The following is a 19,079-nucleotide window of genomic DNA, read 5'->3' as shown; positions in this document are numbered from 1 at the left end:
CAACAGGAAAGCAGAGAGAAAACAAATGTTTCACTGCAAATCTTAGAAGCAGAGTTCATAATTATGATGTTGCACCATATTGTAAGTCTGTGTGAGAGTGTATATTTTTATATTGTTATTAATATATAGTTTAGATCTGTGCTGCTAAACAATTTCTCATTGATTCTGCAACAATGACAACAAAGATGTTAAATAAAGATCTGATCTTAGAATTAGGTTGAAGATCACTTAATGTGAGATGACTGGACAAACTCAGTGCTGCTGTAGAAAATGAAAATAAACAAACACTATGATATGATAGACTATGAGAGGCTTCCACTTAATAATAGAATTCTACTTTAAAACATGTCTAGAGGCTGTTGTTGCGTTTTTACAAAGGCCTCGATGTGCACGGGGGAACTGATTAAATTTAGCCCAAATTTTTTGCAGATTTCTCTTTTTCTAACATGTTGAGAGATTTAGTGTGTTTTCCAACAGGATTTGTGAAAAAGGTTTTTCTATATGATTGTTTCCCCTTTTCTAATTATGCTTCTGTTTGCAGAACAAGAACATGATGTGTTGTGTTGGAGTGGAGATGACACAGATACCTGCATTTTACTCCTGATTGGGCCTCATCACGCAGAACTTGTCCTCCCCCGATACTTCGTCGAACACCCATTCATTAGATCTCGATTAAAATAGTGTGTTAGTGTAATTCAATTCAATTGTATTACTGTAGCACTTGATCACAGCAGTTCCCTCAAGGGGCTTGATGCTCTAAGGTAAAGACTCTACAATAATAGAGAAAACCCAACAATCAGAAGATGAGTGAGCACTTTGGCAACAGTGGGAAGGAAAAACTCCCTTTTAACAGGAAGAAACCTCCAGCAGAGCCAGGCTCAGGGAGGGGCGGGGCCATCTGCTGAGACTGGTTAGGGGTTGAGGGAAAATACTGAAAAGGGGAGAGAAAAAAAATCACGGAGTCTTACCAGCTACTGATCGTAAAAAAATAGCAACTTAACTAGAAGACACAGCTCGACTTGGCACCACTCTTATCTGTGATTGGTTAATACTGAATGTTATAGTCGCCTAAGATATCGATCCGTCTTTAGTACGGCTGCACAGACAGTTCTGTGTGGGCACATGGAAGCTAGGCTAAAACTAGGTATCAGTTTAAGCCACCTCTCCTATATTACCAACAGTGTGTCAGTGCGGGGAAAAATAAATGATTATTATTCTTTTTAAATACTTTTCAACTTGCCCAGTCTAATTTCTTCTGTGTGTACGTATACTGAGCTTTTATTGCTAACAGGTCAGCTAAGCACACGGCTGCTGATAACCTCATGTAATGGATATTTTTAGATTACTGCCAACATGAGCGTCACCAGGCAGCTTTACTTAGTGAATTAGCAGCTGAACTCTTTAACAATGTGAAACAGAAGATGACTTAAGTCATAGCACTGAATCTTTATTCATTTATTTATTTTTTAGCATAATGATAGTTTCTACTTTCTAGTTAGCTCAGTGCTGCGTGCCAACAGAGGGATCTACTGCACAGGAGGACGAAAGCATCGCCTTTTCAAATAAAAAGCCATTCCATGTGTTCTTGTGAGCGCAGTCTTCTGCAGCCCTCTGCAGTGAGAGTAAATCTTTAAACAGATATTGATTGCGCCTACAGCAATCACTTCTTTTTGCAGATGCGGTGGAGCTGGACCTGTCAGCCTGTCATCTGTTTGAGGCAGACATCAATAAAGCTCCGAAAGCCCACGAAAAGAACTTCTGGCTCTAACCGGACCGGTTTCCTCCATCCACTTGGATCAGCCCTCCTTATTTCCAGGATTATAGTTGCTTTGAGGAGAGAAGCTCGCCAAGATAAGATGCAGCCAGATCTCATCACTCCGGCCTTTCATATCTCATATTTCCTTCCGACAGCTTTCCCCTAGATGCAATATCTAACACAATTTTTGCCAGCTCCTCTTAAATCAAATGCCTCGTCCAAATCAAGTCATGAATCACTTAGTTAGCAAAGAAGGAGCCATGCTCTATGATAAATATAAACCAGTGTCAGCATGTACAATTCAGACACACACCATTTCTAATGTGTGGTATCAGATTCGGCATCACTGTGTGTTGACAAACATTTTACTACTGCAGCAAGTGGTGAGCGGCTTTTTCCACTGAAATTTCAGGGACAGAGGAGACAACAGGTGCTTCGAGGCTTCCCTTTCATATTCTCGGCACTGCAGAATGAAGCGCCGGCTATATTTATGGGCTGATATCAGCTCCTTAAGCTAGATTTTACATGCCAAGGAGGGCAGTGGAGTACCATGACCGGCTCCCCGGGGAGGATGAGGGGTGAAGACTAAAGACTCGCTGGGCTGTAGAGGTTTATTCAAGGCCTGTTTTATGACCCCGAGCGTAAAAGGCTGGTGGTCCGCATGAGACAAAGTAAGAAAGGCAACATTTTTAATCAGTTTAAAAAAGGCACAATCACAAGAGATGTGCAAATATTCCAAAAATGGTGGCGAAGGAAGTTTTCAAAGAAAAGACACAGCGATAAAGAGAAAGTAAGCGGGGGAGGGGGGCAAGTTGGAGCCAAGCAAGTTAAGAAGTATTTTTAGGAAGACGTTTATTTGTGGGTCTGTGAAACCAACCCGGGGTGTATACTTAACAGCCTTGCCATCCATCTCTCTCTCTCCTCTCTGCTACCATCTGTTGAGGTCTCTCAGCCTGTCACTGCACTTCAGCTCTGGGAGACATTTTTCATTGACGGAAGAATTCTGCAGATTCACTGCAGCTGATGCCGTAAAATGTGCCCGTTTCACTGATCTATACCCAGATTAGGTGCTGGTTACAGGTTAGATTAGGTTATGTCTTTGAGTACAGCAGGATATGGAAGCAAGCACGGTCCCTACACTTCAATAACTGTCAGAGATGGGAATAGAAGCATGCGATTCCTGAAATACTCAAAAAGAATATTAGACATATTTCACAAAGGTGATTTTTCTTTTTGCTCTCTTCAGCTCAGCTGAACACAAACAGCAGCTGGAAGTTATGTTGAACTTTTTGAAGGTTCTATTGCTGATTTAAACCTCATTTGTCCAAATGTGTCATCTTTAGAGTAAAGTCATGTGCCGTCTCTGCATTAGCTGAAGCCAAAGTCTCAGCTTTTACTTTTCTTGAGCCAAACTGTACAGCAACACAAGAAAACCTTTAAAAAAAAGTGAAACCTTATAACATTAACTGTATCACATTTTATGAGTTTCTTTTGACTATATTAAAACATGTCTTTGTTTAACAGGCTGTGAGCAATAAATTATACAAAAAAGCCAAATGTAGCTAAAAATGATACAACTTAACTCTCATATATGCACAATTATTTTTACTCTCTTTTTTCCAGATTCAATAAAAAAAAAAAAATCGAGCTTAAAATTTGCTGGTAATTATTTCTGGTTTTACAGGATTAACATCTCTATGAAATCATGTTAACTGAATGTATCCTTGCTCCCTTTGCATTTCTGACTTGCCAGCTAGGAAGAGAAGGCTAATGACTTTGAGTCAGGTGCGGCAAACAGCTGAAACTTCCTGTTTAATTTGAATATGTTTTAGTAGCTCTCTTTCATTATATGAAACAGAAATCTTCCTGATGGCTATTTCCAGCCCGGGCTTCCTGGTAGGTGAAGGCTGTGGTCATCCAACATGGCGACCAATTACAAACCCTTAGGATCAAAAATACCAAACATGAAAATCAGTTCAGTCCGTTCACTGAACTGAAACATCGCAGTGGGTCATTTGTGTGCAAGGTGAACACCTCAAAGACAAAAGTGTAGCTCATTAACCTTTGCCAGTGTTGTTTTTGTCCCAGTGTGCCGTGCCAGACATCACCTGTGTCACTTGACTTTTGCTCCAGCAGCTCATTAAACACACCTGTCATGCTCTTTCTCCATGCGACCTTAAAGGTTGGCCTAACCCCACCCCGCCCCAACTCTCGTTCAGTATGGGTTTCAAAATAAGATTAAAGACATACTTTAAGAGTTGTTGCTTTACTTTTTAAGTCATAAAATGTAATATTCCTCAGTAACATAACAGGCTGTTTTAACAGGAAGTTGTGGTATAGATAATTTAAAAATGCATACTTATATTGGTCTAATGTAACTTAACAAATGGTATAATTATTGTGAGTATTTCCCCTGTGCTTTTACGCCATCCTTTGCATCCTTATCTCCAGGTTGGCTTAATGTCCTTATATCCCTATAAACTCGCATGTACTTTAAAAGTTAAGTAAAAAACGCAGGCAAAGTAAGAAAACAAAAACCTCCGGGAGGTGGTAATATATTTAGACAGTCTGCAAGGCAATCAGGGGTAACTGAAAGACAACACTGAGAAAGTTCCACAGCCTAAAATATCTGCCCACACAGCTTCAAGCAGGACTGAAGTGCCAGGTGTGAGGCCAGCGAAGGCGCAGTTTCATATTAGACTTCACACAATTAGACCAACACCACTGACTCCCAAATTAAATTCAGTCTGCCTTGTTAATGTGTTAAAAGCATTTTTTTTTAAAAAGCGCCGCTCACTGACTTGAATGCGAGCGAAGAGGTTCGATCTGTGCGTAATTACGCACGTCGGTACAAGCGCTACTCGAAACCGCTTTATCCAAACCTACCTTCCGCTGCTGCTTCTCCCAGGCGGGGTCCAGCAGCAGATCCCTGTCCCAGTCCTCCTCCTGGGTCATGTACGCGTCTTCATGTTGGATCGTGTAGGAGTTGGTGTATGTTATTTGGGTTTCGACAGCTGTCATGGTTCCGCCTCAGTCAGGACTTTACGCGTCCCCCTCAGCTTATTGGTAATAAAAAAAATAATCAGCAATAGAAACGACGAAGATGACGCCGTGAGGCCAAACAACCTCCTTGAGACTTAGAGGTCTCGCTTTCGCGGGGGGAGAGAGAGAGTTAGGGGCTGCAGAGACCAGACTCCACTGGTGCGAGGTGCCTGTGCGGAGGTGGTGCTCCCACTACCAGAAGACCCTGCTGGCCGGTGCTCCTTTCCTGGTCAAAAGTGGCACACGTGACCGCACCCCAATAAGTATGGGAACCGACAGCGTGGGTATCAGGTTCTGGGCCTAAAAAGGTGTGAAAGGCGGGGTGGTCTCCCGCGGGTAGGGATGAGGGGGCTCGTGAGTGGTGTGGAAGTATGTCAATAACGCCTCCTTTCAGCAGAGAGGTTTTTATGGCCTGTGCAATGCACCTGTTGCTGTTAATGATCCTCAATGGCAAAGCCAGGCCTCTGTGCTTTCAGCCTACCTACAAATTCAAACAACTGAGTCATGTATTCTTTAAAAAACAAAAAACAAACCCCACATGAGTCAATAAAATTAAGACACCCATTTCTGAGATTTTGACAACTTCTCCCCTCTGGCTCCAGCTCAATCTAACCCCAGGCAAAGCAGCTCCTCCCTGCACTGCTCTCACTGGCAGCAGCTCACGCCATCTTATTCCTCACTCTAAAATTAGGCTGCAGGTAAAATGCATAGTTCCTGCTGTCCTAAACTACACAGCAAAGGATCAAGCACCAAATAACAACAAACTCAGGCAAATTATATGAGAAACAAAAAGATTTATTCATGATTTTTGTTCATGCAGACTGAAAAAAAATACCTCAACATCTTAAGAAATACAGACCAAAAGGCATAAATATATGCACACACAACCATACAGTATATTTGTCTTCATATCAGGATTTGTCATTCACAGTAAACATGTTGACGCAAATGTTTGATCCGACATTCACGGTGTGAAAATCCCCTCATCGTTCAGCGTTGTGCTGGATTCGATTTCTTTGAAAGAGGAGCAGATCCCGATTGCTCTCCTCTTGAGATGACACACTATTCTGTCACCCCTGACGTCTTAATATTGTAATTAACTGAGGCGTTTCGTTTAACTACACTAAGCTTGGTCCATTAACCTACTTGAAGAAGCTTAGCTACTGCGCGACTATTTGTGGTTACAATTAGGTTTGTGACTGAGCAGCCGCTGAGACGAGGGAACTGAAATGGCTAAACATAATGCCACCGTGGGACTGCTGACAATGAAATGGTCCGTGGAGAGGGAGAAAAAAAAAGATGGGCTTGGCCTCAGGTGGCCTGTAATCATATAAGGGCAGAAGGGTGGACAAAATAACATGAACGCCTTTCACTCTAATGCCAGCCAACACACTATTACTGCAGTTATGAGGGGGAAAAAACCTTATAAATGATCAATAAATGCAGTGATTTTTGTATTGAGCTGCACTGCATCCTGCTGGCATTCACATGCTGTCTGCCCCCCTCTATACGAGGTAACGTGTGAGATAAGACACTCCTGACGCTTTTATCTGAAGAGAGGATAAGCATCATTAGAAGTGTGATTCTGTGATTCACATCTGTGCTAGATGACCTAGAAAAGTCTCGTTAATGAAACCTGCTTCAACTAAAAAAGGCATCACGGTCTACAGTGTGACGGCTGGGCTCAAACCTAAGCCGGAGTGGGTTCTGTTCCCGATGTACATCTCTGCCGGTGTCTGCTGTACCCTGTGGGATCCCATCAAAAAAACAACACAATACACAAATATATATCTATATAAATGTGTGTGTGTGTGTGTGTGCAGAGTATCTCAGTTCTTCAGCTGTCCAAACCACAGAAGGCAGGGGGAGTTTGGGTGAGGAAGTGGAAGTAGAGAGGAGGCTGCAGCTCTGTCTGTGAATTCAGAGCAAGAGGGTGCGCGGGGGGGTCGGGGTGTTTAAGAGATGCGTGGCTGCATTCACCCAAGCACGGGAAGCCTAGACTCACAAGCACCAGAAGAAGCCTTTTTAGTGAGGAGCCGGCAGAGTTGGAGGGGAGGGATGAGGTGGCTGGAGGGGGAAAAAAAACTGGAGCACGGTGTGCCCTGATCATGGAGGCTGAGGAGGGGTTTCATCAGCTGCACTGCTTAAAGGACCAGTGTGTAGGATTTACTCGTGGAAACAGAATACAGTACTCAGTTCAATTTTATCGATATAGCGCCAAATCACAACAGCAGTCGCCTCAAGGTGCTTTAGATTGGAAGGTAACACCCTACATTAACAGAGAGGACCCCAACGATCAGACGACCCTCTTTGAGCAAGCACTTTGGCGACAGTGGGAAGGAAAAACTCCCTTTTAACAGGAAGAAACCTCCAGACGGACCATGCTCAGGGAGGGGGCAATCGCCTGTGACTATATTACATACAGTATTACATGCAGTACTCATAGTTGTGTTTGTTTTCACTAGTGTAAAGAGCCCTTCACGTTTTCTCTAATCTGTGCTACGCTGAGGTCTGCAGACTCACAACTTCACGCTGTGGTTGCGTGCTGTTGCCATGGCAGCCTGGTTGTAAATGTGTGCAGCATTTAGTGACACAGGCTACCCTCGTTTTTGTGCTTTCGTTGGTCCTTTGTAGTAAAGTGAAACCGAGTGACTGAAAGCAATGAAAATGGACACAGTTGTTCCTCTTTGTGGTGAACTGCACTATTGCTCCCTTTCCTGTTCGAGCCAGCTTTTCGGCCAATCAGCATTCAGGATATCAGGATATGTGCTTTTTGGTCTTTCACCACATCTACACATGGCCTCTGCATCTGTCAAATACCCACAATCCTTCCTTCTAGGCAAATGTGCACTAATGTAGGACTATGGATCCTGCACTACACGTCCAGTCCTCGAACGCCACTAAGTCCTACACAGCGGTCCTTTGGAGAGAAATAAAACTGGCCTCTATGTGCCTCTAAATGCATCCACACATGATGAACTCATCATTTGTGTTTTTTAAAAAACCTTAATGTGTCTGTGAATGCAAAAAAAAAAATCAGTTTTTTTTGCACTTTGTATCCAAGCAACAGAGACATCAGATTCTAGGGCTCGTTATTATTAGCACAGACACTGTGTGCGACAACGTTCTCTTTTGATAAGGTTCTGGCCAGTGACTCTATTATGGGATGCTCCAAGATCAGAAAGGTGAGGTTAGAAAGTAGCATTGGGCCAAAGGATCCTTCCACTACCAACTCACCTTATCAGTAAGTCATCTACTCAATCCTCCCCACCTCCTTTTAGTTTGTTAGGCGGACAGAAAGGCAGCGCCACGCTTGTCTCGACTCCGTCTCGCAGCGGTCGGAGCAAATGTGAGACAAACTCATCTGACATACAGCGAGTGTGTGCGGGACTGTGTGTGTGCATCAGTAGTCTTAACAGGTAAGAATGTAGACGAGGCGTGGCTGTTAAACAACAAAACAGAGCTTCTGTGAGTCAAACCGGTGTGACGTCTCATTATTTAATAGCCACACCTCATACAAGTCACTCATAGCACATATCCAGCCGGTCCAGCTGACACTAGGATTAGAGAAACAGAGCTGCCGTACCAGAAAAGTCCTACAGGAGTCCCGAGATTGGTGAGAATCTACAGGTCAGACTGGCCTCATTAGCCGATCTTATAGGACGTTTCTGATTGGCACACAGGCTGTGAGGGACCCAAGGCAAACCCCCTGTTGGTTTATCTCGTTTTGTCATGGCGCTAAGGTCTTATGGGAGTTACGATTCCTTCCACAGCTGTGTGGCGCAAACCCATCATTCAACAGTTTCAGCAAAGCGGCTCGTCCAACACTGAAGTCTCTCTGTGTCGTGTTACTGAGTCCGGCGGCGGGCCACCACACATACACTGTCCGTTGGCACGCCCAGGCCACTACGGTAACAAAAGGAGGGTGGGTGGGTAGTTTGGGTTTAGGTGGGTGGTTCTGGGAAGTCTGAGTCCGAGCCAGAGCCACAAACCCAGATCCAAGGTGGTGGTGGTGGCGACGGCGGTGGCGGCGGGAGTAGGGGGGGAAGAAAAAAAAAAAAGCGCTGTGTATTTGTGTGTGAACGGCGGAAAGGAGAGGCGCACAGGAGGGCGGGGTTAAGGAGGAGGAGGTATGAGAGAGGGAAGGGGGAAGAAGGAGGGAACCGGGGCGGGCAGGGAAGGGGCAAGGGCGGCGAATACGGCGGTGGCGAGGGCAGGGGGGAGGGTGTGTGGGGTGGGGGTGTCAAGCCTCACCAATCAATGAAATACCGCCCACAGAAAAATAGACAAACAAAAAAAGAAGCTGTTTTCTCTTTAACAGACACACACACAGACACACACCAGCAGGACAGAGAGGGCGCGCCAGTCGCCTCCTAAAGCTGATTGCAAGACTTGACTGAGACCTGTGCAGGGGTCCTAACCCCACCCAAACCCTGCCCACCAAACCCACAGAGGAGAAGCCCAAGGCTGTAGCCGCGGCACCGCCACTGCAGCAGAGGAGGAGTTACGGACTGGGGGAGGTGGGGGAGGAAGGTGGCGATGGCAGTGTGGAGAGGAGGGAGGTGGGGAAGGAGTGTTTGTTCAAGGCACAGTCAAAGGAGGGGGCGGCAGGTTGGGAGAGGGGAAGTCAGTGCTCTTTAGGATTTCTTTCCTGCTGTTGTTGCGTTTTGTTTTTTTGTAAACTTTTTTTATTTACCTTGGTGGTGAAGAGAGAGAGGGAGAACGAGTTCCCGCTGCGTTGGCGTCGCGCTAAAAGTCGTCCCCATGGCTCACGCCACCACGCTCACGCACGGCTGCACCCCGGCCGTTCCAGGCGGCACGGTGACCTATTTCAGTTGAGATAGTTAGTCAAGAGCTGGACTGACGTGGGGCTTGTTTGTTTGTTTGTTTGTGCGGCAGAGTTACAGATTATCACACATGCAGGTCTGAGAGCAGAGAGGACACAGAGACACACGGAGAGGGAGAATTTGGTACAGCAGGGGAGATACCAGACCAGACCAGACACACACCCATCAAACCCCCCCGCCCAAGGAAACAGGACTGCTCCACAGATCAAAATGCACCCAGGCCATTCTATCTGTGTGCCTCTCCCCAGCTCTCACTGTGCCAAAACATCATTTCTACAAGAAAAATCCTTTTTTTAACTTTTAATGTTACAGAGCCAGAACGAATCGCTGAAATGCATGTTCTCAAATGCAAATGAACCCCAAAACCCTTTGGTTGAGTTGGTTTGCACTGAGTTTGAGAGGCTGGAGAGAGGAAAGGAGCACCAACCTGCACTTACCCCGACCAAAGAGAGCAAAGCTGGGCCAGCATCTACACCTGTCTCCCCCTTGGGTCCCCAGTCAAATGGGTCTGGTGGTCATTTTACACAAGAGAAACAGATAGTGGGAGAAGAACAACATAAACAAGAAGAAGAAGAAGAAGGGGAAATGTCCAAACCCTTTGCTTTCTTTTACCACATTAGTGTCAGCCAAAACATTCTTTATTATAATAAGGTTTATAGTAATACATATTCTCAATAAAAAGCATGCTGATTTTTTTTTTGAATGATTTTTTTTTTAAACTTTTGACTTTTTATATTTTTCTTAAAAAGAAGGCAAAAAAAAAATGAAAATACTTCTCTAAAAAATACGATCTCAAACATGGCAAACAAGACATTTCGCAAACCACATAGTTCTACAAAGGATGCAACTGGTATGTGTTCTGTATATACGACACAGAGAGAGATTACACCGTGAGATGCAAAGAAGTCGCTCAACCGCTAAAAAACAAAAAGAAAGAAAGAAAGAAAAAAAACACAGGGGGAGAGAGAGGAGGGGAGGAGGAGGGGGGAACGGGAGGGCAGTAAAGGGGCGTGTGCAGCAGACCGCCGTCACATAGCAGTTGCAAAATACTTTGAAAGTGGCTGTTTTAATGAAACGCAGAGCTACGCGGGTGGGATTTGCCACTCGTCAAAGTCCAGTTCTACAAGCTCTAACAGATATATTAAAACAGACACTTTCGCTCTTTTCCCTTTTTTGCAATCGCAATCTAAAGCTGGTCTGGTATTCGGAGGGTCAAAGAAGCACGTGGACGACGCTGCCCCACCTCTCACTTCATTGGTGCTATCACTGTCGTTTCTGCTTTAACCAGCAGTTAGTAAAGTAACGAACCCGTGAAGGCTCGGTTTGTGGCTTTTTCTTTTAAGAGCTGTGAAACAAATCCCAGAGAAAGCTTCGCTCGCTCTCCAAGCCTTCTGGATACTAAAGCCCTGGAGGTCGGGCTCCCCCCGCCCTCCTTGAAATGATTAAAAAATAATGTCAAAAGCACTTAAAAATGGGAGGTCCCTCCACTTAATGCACTTCACTCGAGGCTTTATAGGCACATGATTGAGCTTGTCACATACCATCGTGGTTTCCAACAGGATGCGATTAAAAGATCCTTTTGTAAACTGCTCCCTCAGTAGTAACACATTGATTTTTTTCTCCCTCCTTTCACCACCGTTTACAGTTCATCACATCCCAGGCTGACTTACGTCACAGGTAAACAACAAAAAACACATTTACACTATTTTTAAAAAAGGCCTCTGAAAATGATGGACTCCATACGGAACATCTACAAAAAAAAGTCACTGTCGGTAATATCTGGCTCCTCCCCCTCTAAACTGCTGACCCTGTCCCTTTACAAGGAGCGGGAACTGCCGACAATATAAGAGAACACAATAGAAAAGAATAGACATTGAAATTTGCTGTAAGAGGTAGGCAGCTGTAATTACAAAGAGCGAGAGAGGGAGAGGTGAAGCAGTGTCTTTCATTGCTGCAGTTAGAGTAAGGGTGGAGCGGGAGGGGAGGAGGGGGGGTTCAGAAAAAAAAAAAGGGAGTCAAAGGGGAGATCCAAACATACATTACAGTACGTTTATGTGTGCTTTACTCTTTTTTTTCTCTCCTTTCCTTTTCGGCAAAGTTTTATTTTCTTTTTTTGCTGCTGCGTTTGTGCGCTGCAAGGTCAGCAAGCCCTCACCTCTCACTCGCTCACACGCGTCACAGCCCACGTCACATTCAAGACAAAACGTCCCTCGAAAAAAAACCCCAAACAAACCAAAAAACAAAGAAGACTCAACCTTGGTTCGGCCGGACGCGACGCAGCGCAGCGCAGCCGTCACGCGCGAGAGCGTCGCCCTGACTTTCCATCTGGTTACGTTGCAAATTGAAACTCTTCAACATAAGGCAAAAAAGGTTTCAAATTAGCTGCCCTAACTGATCATCTAGGCCTAAGGAGGATGGCTGATGTCGTCAATCGAAGGTCTCGGCCTTAGAAAATCATAACTGGGTTTGCGGAAATAAAGGCATATATGAAACGGCCGAGCGGGTCGGCCTAATACTGGCACACGTGTGAGACTGGCACGATAAAACTGAGTAAAACTGAGAAGCACAAAGAATGCCCGCGCGACAGATGAAAGCCTCCCTTTCGGTGGCTGCACTGTGTGTGCGTGCAAACTGAACCAAGGCTGGCGTATCAAGTTTCTCCTAAAGCAGGTTAATAAACCAAGGAGTCCCCAGTTTAATACCACACACTTAGAGCCCCCAGACACACACACACACACCCACACACACACGTACATACAGCTGCTGTAAGGTGGTCAAGTTTGGGGTTGGAAGAGGAGATTGGGGCGGGTGAGGGAGGGTGAAGGGTGGGAGGGGTTCAGGGCAAAGAGGGAGGGGCGGGCAGAGAGTTGTGTGCGACTATCGGAAGGGGGGCTCAGGCGTGTGAAGGGAGAGTTCGGGGCGGCGGAGGATGGCCTCCTTGCGCGTGGGCGGCGGCAACGGCGGCTCATACACCCTGGGCGCAGCCATGGCGGCTGCCACTGCCGCAGCGGCGGGGACCACTGGCCTGAGTGCGTCCAGCGTGGTGACGGGCTGGGCTTGCATCGCGGGGACAGCCTGAACTGCTTGGACCGCTTGCATGGCCTGCATTCCCGGCATGCCAGGGATGGCGGTCACTGCGCTCGGTGATGCGTAGGCATACTGGAACTGTGGGTACTGCTGGAGCTGCTGGTAGTACTCCGCGTAGTACCTAAGACGGGGGAGGACAGAGATGGTTAGGTTAAGGACAAATTTAGTTGAAGAGAAAATAGTTTGCAGTGAACAGTGAACCACGAGCTAAAACCACAAGAACAACATCAGATTTGTAAAGGTGAGGGGGCACCTTGATTTTTTAGAAAACATGAAAGTTAACGATATCTGTCATTATTTCACATCTGCTGCTTAGCAGGAAACAGAATCAAAGATTATATCCTACCTGGCCATGGGGTCTTCTGCGGCTTCCACTGCCTCTTCAGCTGCTCGACCAGCTGGCGTGGGGAGCAGGGGTCGGCGTGGCTTGGCCCTCTGGTACATAAATGGCTTCATCACAGGGTCCGGAAGCAGAGGTGCCGACCTTCGCAGTGGACTGCGATCCCTCTCTCCGGACTTTGCCACAGCTGCTGCTGTGGCGGCAGCTGCCGTCTGCTGCTCAGCCACAACCTGCTGGCCCTGGGCGAAGTAATGCGCCTGCCTGGCAGCCTCAAAGATAGCCGTAGTCGGGTCCGCTGCTCCCATGGCGCTTAACTGAGCGTAGGCTGGTGCGGCGGCGCTGTAAATCGCAGGCGCTACAGAGTAGGCAGGATTAATGGCGGCTGCCGCTGTTGGCATTTCTATCCCAGGAGCCGCGGCCAGATAGACGGGGTGGTTGGCCATTGTCGGGGTGTAAACCGGAGTTGTGTAGGCAGCGGCAGCGGCGGCAGCAGCAGCGGCGGCTGCTGGGGACGCAGCCACCTGACCGTAAATATTAGGTGTCATGGAGCTGTATACCTGCGTGGCCCCTGACGTGAGAGCGGCCTGATTGGCCACCGTTCCGTAAAGCTGATTGGCAACGTTGGCACCGTACACCTGGCTGGCAAGGGCACCATAAACAGCTGGATTTACCGGGTTCCCATCTGTGCGTGTCCCGGTGGTAATCCCTGTGAGAGCAGCATAAGTGGGATCAAAGGTGGAGGTGTTGTAGACTGAATTGTGCACGCTTTGCTGGACCTGCAGCGGTAGGCCGGCGGCCGCAGCGGCGGCAGCAGCCAAGACCGCTGCCTGACTCTGGTACTGCTCCAGAGAAGGTTTCCCCACAGGGCATTCTCCAGCATAGTGGCCCTGCTTCCCACAGTTCACACACGGGATCTTCCCCGTCGGCGCCTGCTTGCTGGGCTGGACCTTGGAGAGCTCTACGGACAGGGGCCGGCCCTTGAAGGAGGTGCCGTGCAGGGCTTCGATGGCCTGTAGCGCATCTTCCTTGTTTTCCATGTGAACAAAAGCATAGCCTGTGGAAAAGCAATGGCTGGATGTGATTCAGTGCACTGATAATAATAAGGATCACATTTGCTTACTAGGAAAATGAACTGTGCCAAAGGAAAGTGCACAACTTTACAATCGGGGCATTAGCTTTAACTTTGAACTTTGCACTCTGCAGTCTTTTTCAGGCGCTCCCAGCAATTCAGCAGCTGTAATTAAACCATAAAACAGAATCTAAACTTTAACTTCACTTCAACTGTGAGTAGAGACCTGGCTTACCTTTGACTTTGTCACATTCGAGGACTTTCCCGAACGTCTGGAACAGCTGCTGGAGGTCTTCTGTGGTGCACATGCCGCTCAGATTACCCACAAACACCTTGGTGGAGTGCAGCGGCCTCCCCCTCGATTCCTCCACCACCAAATTCCGACCACGAAACTCCCGTCCATTGAGCTCCCGGATGGCCCGCTCCGCAGCACCCTCCCCCTGCAGATGCACAAAGGCGAACTGCCGCAGCACGCTGCAGCTGACCACCTGACCGTAGGGTTCGAAGATGGCCGACAGCTCTTCCTGCGTGGTGTCCAATGCCAGGTTACCCACGAAGAGCTTCACTGTGTGGCTCTTGTCCATGGCGCTGTGGAGAAACAGAGGGAGCATCGCTTTGACTGTTTGTTTAGAGATAAGTGAAAGGATTAGCAACACGGTATGACTATCAGCTGCCCCAGACGTGACAGTTACTGAGTGAGCATGAAGACACACCTTTGGCTCAGCGTTAGTCTGACAAGGAGAAGACTACAGGGGTGAAAAGCAGACACAGTGTATGAGCATCAAAAGCTTGGAAATGTCATTATCTCAAGCCTAAAGCTTTTATTTATTTTTAGACGACTAAAAAAAAAAATCACAGATGAAAGAAGCGATCAATTTTTAGCTTAAAGAGTAAAAGAGAAAAACCCAGAAACTTGCTATTTGGAGAAAACGTTAAACGCACCCATATATACACACACTCTTGATAAAGAACCTTTATGCATGAATGAGGAGGCAGATTAACATTCAAATTCCTCAAATTGAATACCACACTGACCACAGATTTGCCTCAGAGTTGCCCGCTGAGGTCAGATAAAGTCATATTATGTAAAAACAGAGCAGTGGAGATCGTGCTAGCGAATAACCGCTAAACATTTACAATAAATGCCACAGAGATCACAGAGTTCGCTTAAGGATACGTCGCTCTCACTCGCGAGAAGCAGGCTGTGACTACCCATGCAGCTATGAGTCACCCTCATACAGAGGAGACACAGGCGAAAGGAGCATTTTGCACCAACAACTTCAAGGAGCAGTGCTGCTCCTAAACTCACCACGCATTTATAGTGACTTTCATGAATCCGGGTGCTTTAAAGAGAACCTATCACAGTTTTCCTCATTTTTCTGTCACACATACACCGTTATAACACCGAATGTTCATATTAATTGTGGTGAAAGTTTCTTGTAATGAGGTCCACATATGTAGAAATAATCCCTGTGAGATAAATCAGGCTTAAAAGCTCAGTTTGATACAGTGTTGTCGATTCCTGGTTCTGTGTGATCTCACTAGAGGAAATATGCCTAATATGGTCATCTCAGGCACAAATATGGATGTAGCGTTCAACTTTCTGATAAGTAGCTAAGTCAAAGTGCCTCAAACATGCATTCATATTAATAGCCAGCAGGGGGCGACGTCTGTGGTTTCTGGTTGCGTAGGCCTCTATTGGAAAATGGTCTTCTGCTTCCTCGCTTTGTGACCTCGGTAAACACCCTGCTGATGACTAAGACCTCGACTATACTCCACTGTGGACTCGCTCACCATTTGATGATGACGTTTATGTGGAGCGGACCTGAATGGACCCTAGCGGACTGACGGGGAAAGCATAATCCCGGCCCTAAGATGCATCCACACCAGAAGCAATGTGGTGATCATGGAGCACATAAAGTGAAAGAGGACAGCTGGTGACTTCAGCATCTTTTCTCAACTTCCAGGCAACTGTCAGTGTGAGCACAGGATAGTGTTGATTACCATATGACCTGTCAGTATGCATATTAGTGGGTTACCTAGGCAACCGGATCCTGGAACGTTTGCAAGTGATGAGCCGTCAGTTTGTAAGTGACACGAGAGGAACAAATCGCTTCCAGTGGACCCAGCGTCTCTTGTTTTAGGTCATGCTGCAAAGAAAATAAGTGAATTTTGTAAGATGACTAGATAGATGGATATTTTACTTAATGATTAATTATCTGAGTAAATAAACCTTTGATTTTGGCTACATTTAAGATGTATTTTACCCATATTAATGCTTCGTGTTTTCGGCAGCATTAAGAATAATAATAAAAGTAGTATAATCTACAATAAACAGGACAGGGGCTCATATTGAATATTTACAAAGTTTTATATGGAATATGATAAAATAATACAAAATTATGTTAAAGAAAAATGAGACTGACACAGTGAAAAACAGATCTTTAGCAAACAGTAATGCAAAATTTGGTGATTCTGAGAGTCAGAAAGGAGGATTACCCCGCGTACGCTCTTTGGATAATGACTTCTCAATCATTAGACATCAGACAGCGAGATTGTGTCCACAGTTTCAGAGTCAGTTTAAAGACACAATTACTGAACGGGGTGGAAAAAGCATGTTAGCGCAATCCCCAAATAGTACTTGTAAGTGTGGTAAGTTTTGCGTGTGGTTTACAAAAGTTGTTCCGTTTTCCAAGCACAAGCGCAATCAGTTCATTTCAATGTTAAACACAAAAAATAGGGCAAGCTTTGTCCTCCGTTAAATCTTAAATTAGCAGTAAACTGTGTGTCACAAACAGTAAACCAGTTTGCACACTTGATTTATATATTTTCCTCCCTATATTTTGCACCTTCAGAAAGGAACTCCGAGCATACATATCCAACATGGTCAGTCTGAGAAGTCTCAGAGTTCCTCCACCTCGTCCTCCATGTCCACTTACACACAATCTTGTCACTGGGCTCTTTTCTAAATACACACAGTACTTCCTTCTATGCCAGAAACCACTTTGTGCTGTAACACATTACTAAATCTGACCCGAAGATGACACACCTCTGTATATGAGCACAGAAGCTCCGCTCATCTTTGGTTTAAATTTAGTTTTGTTTATATAGCGACAAATCACTGCAGCAGCCGCCTCAAGGTGCTTTGTATTGTAATTTTAAGACCCCATAACTATCCAGAGAAAAGCTTAACAATCATTTTGAGCAAGCACTTGGCAACAGTGGGAAGGAAAAACTCCCTTTTAACAGGAAGAAACCTCCAGCAGAACCAGGCTCGGGGAGGGGCAGCCATCTGTGACAAAGACATGCTGTGGAAGAGAGCTTGACATCGTTCCAGTGAGGTGTATAAACACACAGTGATTCAAAAAGGTGACTGAAGAAGAACAACTCAGTGCATCATGGGAGTCCCCCAACAGCCTACACCTATTGCAGCATAAATAAGGGAGGTGTCAGGGTCACCTGGTCCAGCCCTAACTATATGCTTTATCAAAAAGGAAAGTTTTAAGCCTAATCTGAAAAGTAGAGATAGTGTCTGTCTCCTGAATCCAAACTGGAAGCTGGTTCCACAGAAGAGGGGCCTGAAAACTGAAGGCTCTGCCTCCCATTCTACTTTTAAATACTCTAGGAACAACAAGTAGGCCTGCAGAGCGAGAGCGAATTGCCCTAATAAGGTTATATGGTACTACAAGGTTATTAAGATAAGATGGGGACTGAATATCCAAGACCTTGTATGTGAGGAGCAGGATTTTGAATTGTTTCTGCATTTAACAGGAAGCTTCTGTTTGCGAGGGGCAGCCAATCAGAAGACAGTTTGGCTGCACCAGGAATTTCTTCAGTTGTAAATAACGTGAACAGGGCCCAAGAATAAAAATATGGAGCAAGAAGCGAGCATAGTAGGGATCTCCTTCACTTCAGCCTGTACATGTTTTACAGGACAACCCACCTCCCCACACAACTGGGTTTCTAGTTTTTTTGGTTTGAGTTTACCGAATACACCATCAGCACCACCACCAGCACCACCACAGATACCCGCTCTCCATACTGGGTGAACCCCGCTCACATACAGTATGGCTGCTGCACTAACACTGGGTTCAAGTGAAGCATAAACCAGAGGTGGTGGTGGGGGAAAGCTGCTTTGTGATGACGCAGCACGGCGCTGAGTCGACATATTTTCCACAGCTCGCTTTATTTACCAGCTCACAAATACCCAAAAGACACGAGACGAGTTGGTCGGACAGGCTGTCAGTGTTTTTGTGAATGGAGACACGAGAGAGAGAGGGAGAGAGAGCGAGATGCTTGTTTGGTTCCGCTCGGCGATTCAAAGCAAAGCCAAACAAAGTCCCGACAGCCAAACAGCCACGGACACGCATTAAACACACTTACTTTCACTTCCTATTGCGAGGCGTCGATGATCAATACTAATACCTGATACAACGGTATGACTCTCGGTGGCAGATCGATACAATGTAACAACACATTTTTTCTCCCTCCCCTTCTTCCTCCCGCACAGGAATGAACACAGTGAAACGGCGAGGCGATCTAAAGCTCTCCGTCCCTACAACAGCGCCGAAACCAGCAGCCCCCTCACAGCTTTTAGACGGCGGGCTTTAACGAGCTCCCACATGAGAATAAGGGTGCAGAAAAGGCGATTAAATAAAAGGATCTACCATCTTACCTAAGCGGTGCTGTGTTTCAAAATGGTAGCGCCTGCTTCCGTTTGAACGTCGGGCATACTGCTGGAGAGGCTGCAGAGGGGGAGGGCTGCTGCTGCTGCTGCTGCACCGGGAGGATGCTGAATCCTCACAAAAGAAGAGCCACCAAAATGACTCAAGCACACACAGAGACTCGCATGAGCCTTTGTGTTTTACAGATGAACAAAGCCCCCAAACAACAAGCGAGGGGGGCTCAATTAATGATGGCACGTTTACATCCAAGTGC

At 46.1% G+C, this 19,079-nt stretch overlaps 2 protein-coding genes across 4 annotated transcripts in view; both read right to left on the bottom strand.

Moving 5' to 3' along the window:
* Positions 1-5,045, bottom strand: part of actn3b (actinin alpha 3b) — a 38,547-nt gene extending 33,502 nt beyond the window's left edge. Inside the window, exon 1 of the mRNA XM_080896288.1 lies at positions 4,643-5,045. Coding sequence (XP_080752414.1) covers positions 4,643-4,777 — 135 coding nt within the window. The 5' untranslated portion in view covers positions 4,778-5,045. The remainder of the gene's footprint in view (positions 1-4,642) is intronic.
* Positions 5,046-5,572: 527 nt separating this feature from the next.
* On the bottom strand, positions 5,573-19,046 carry rbm14b (RNA binding motif protein 14b). 3 transcript variants are annotated; one of them, XR_013974088.1, is made up of 6 exons: positions 18,817-19,044; positions 16,181-16,291; positions 14,377-14,729; positions 13,079-14,126; positions 9,495-12,853; positions 5,573-8,704 (listed from the first exon to the last, which is right to left on the bottom strand). XR_013974088.1 is itself a non-coding variant. In XM_080902833.1 (5 exons), the coding sequence occupies exons 3-5, from the start codon at positions 14,723-14,725 to the stop codon at positions 12,523-12,525; spliced, it is 1,728 nt and encodes a 575-aa protein (XP_080758959.1). In that variant the 5' UTR covers positions 14,726-14,729; positions 16,181-16,291; positions 18,817-19,044; the 3' UTR covers positions 5,573-12,522. The 3 variants fall into 3 exon arrangements, 2 of the variants coding, with proteins under 2 accessions (XP_080758959.1, XP_080758960.1); XM_080902833.1 differs by having other exon boundaries at positions 5,573-12,853; XM_080902834.1 differs by lacking the exon at positions 16,181-16,291 and having other exon boundaries at positions 5,573-12,853; positions 18,817-19,046.
* Positions 19,047-19,079: the final 33 nt, after the last annotated feature.

Source organism: Rhamphochromis sp. 'chilingali', assembly GCF_963969265.1.
Source record: "Rhamphochromis sp. 'chilingali' genome assembly, chromosome: 1".
Lineage (NCBI taxonomy): Eukaryota > Metazoa > Chordata > Actinopteri > Cichliformes > Cichlidae > Rhamphochromis > Rhamphochromis sp. 'chilingali'.
The sequence above is the reverse complement of the archived record's forward strand: the minus strand, read 5'-3'. Positions and strand labels throughout refer to the sequence as shown.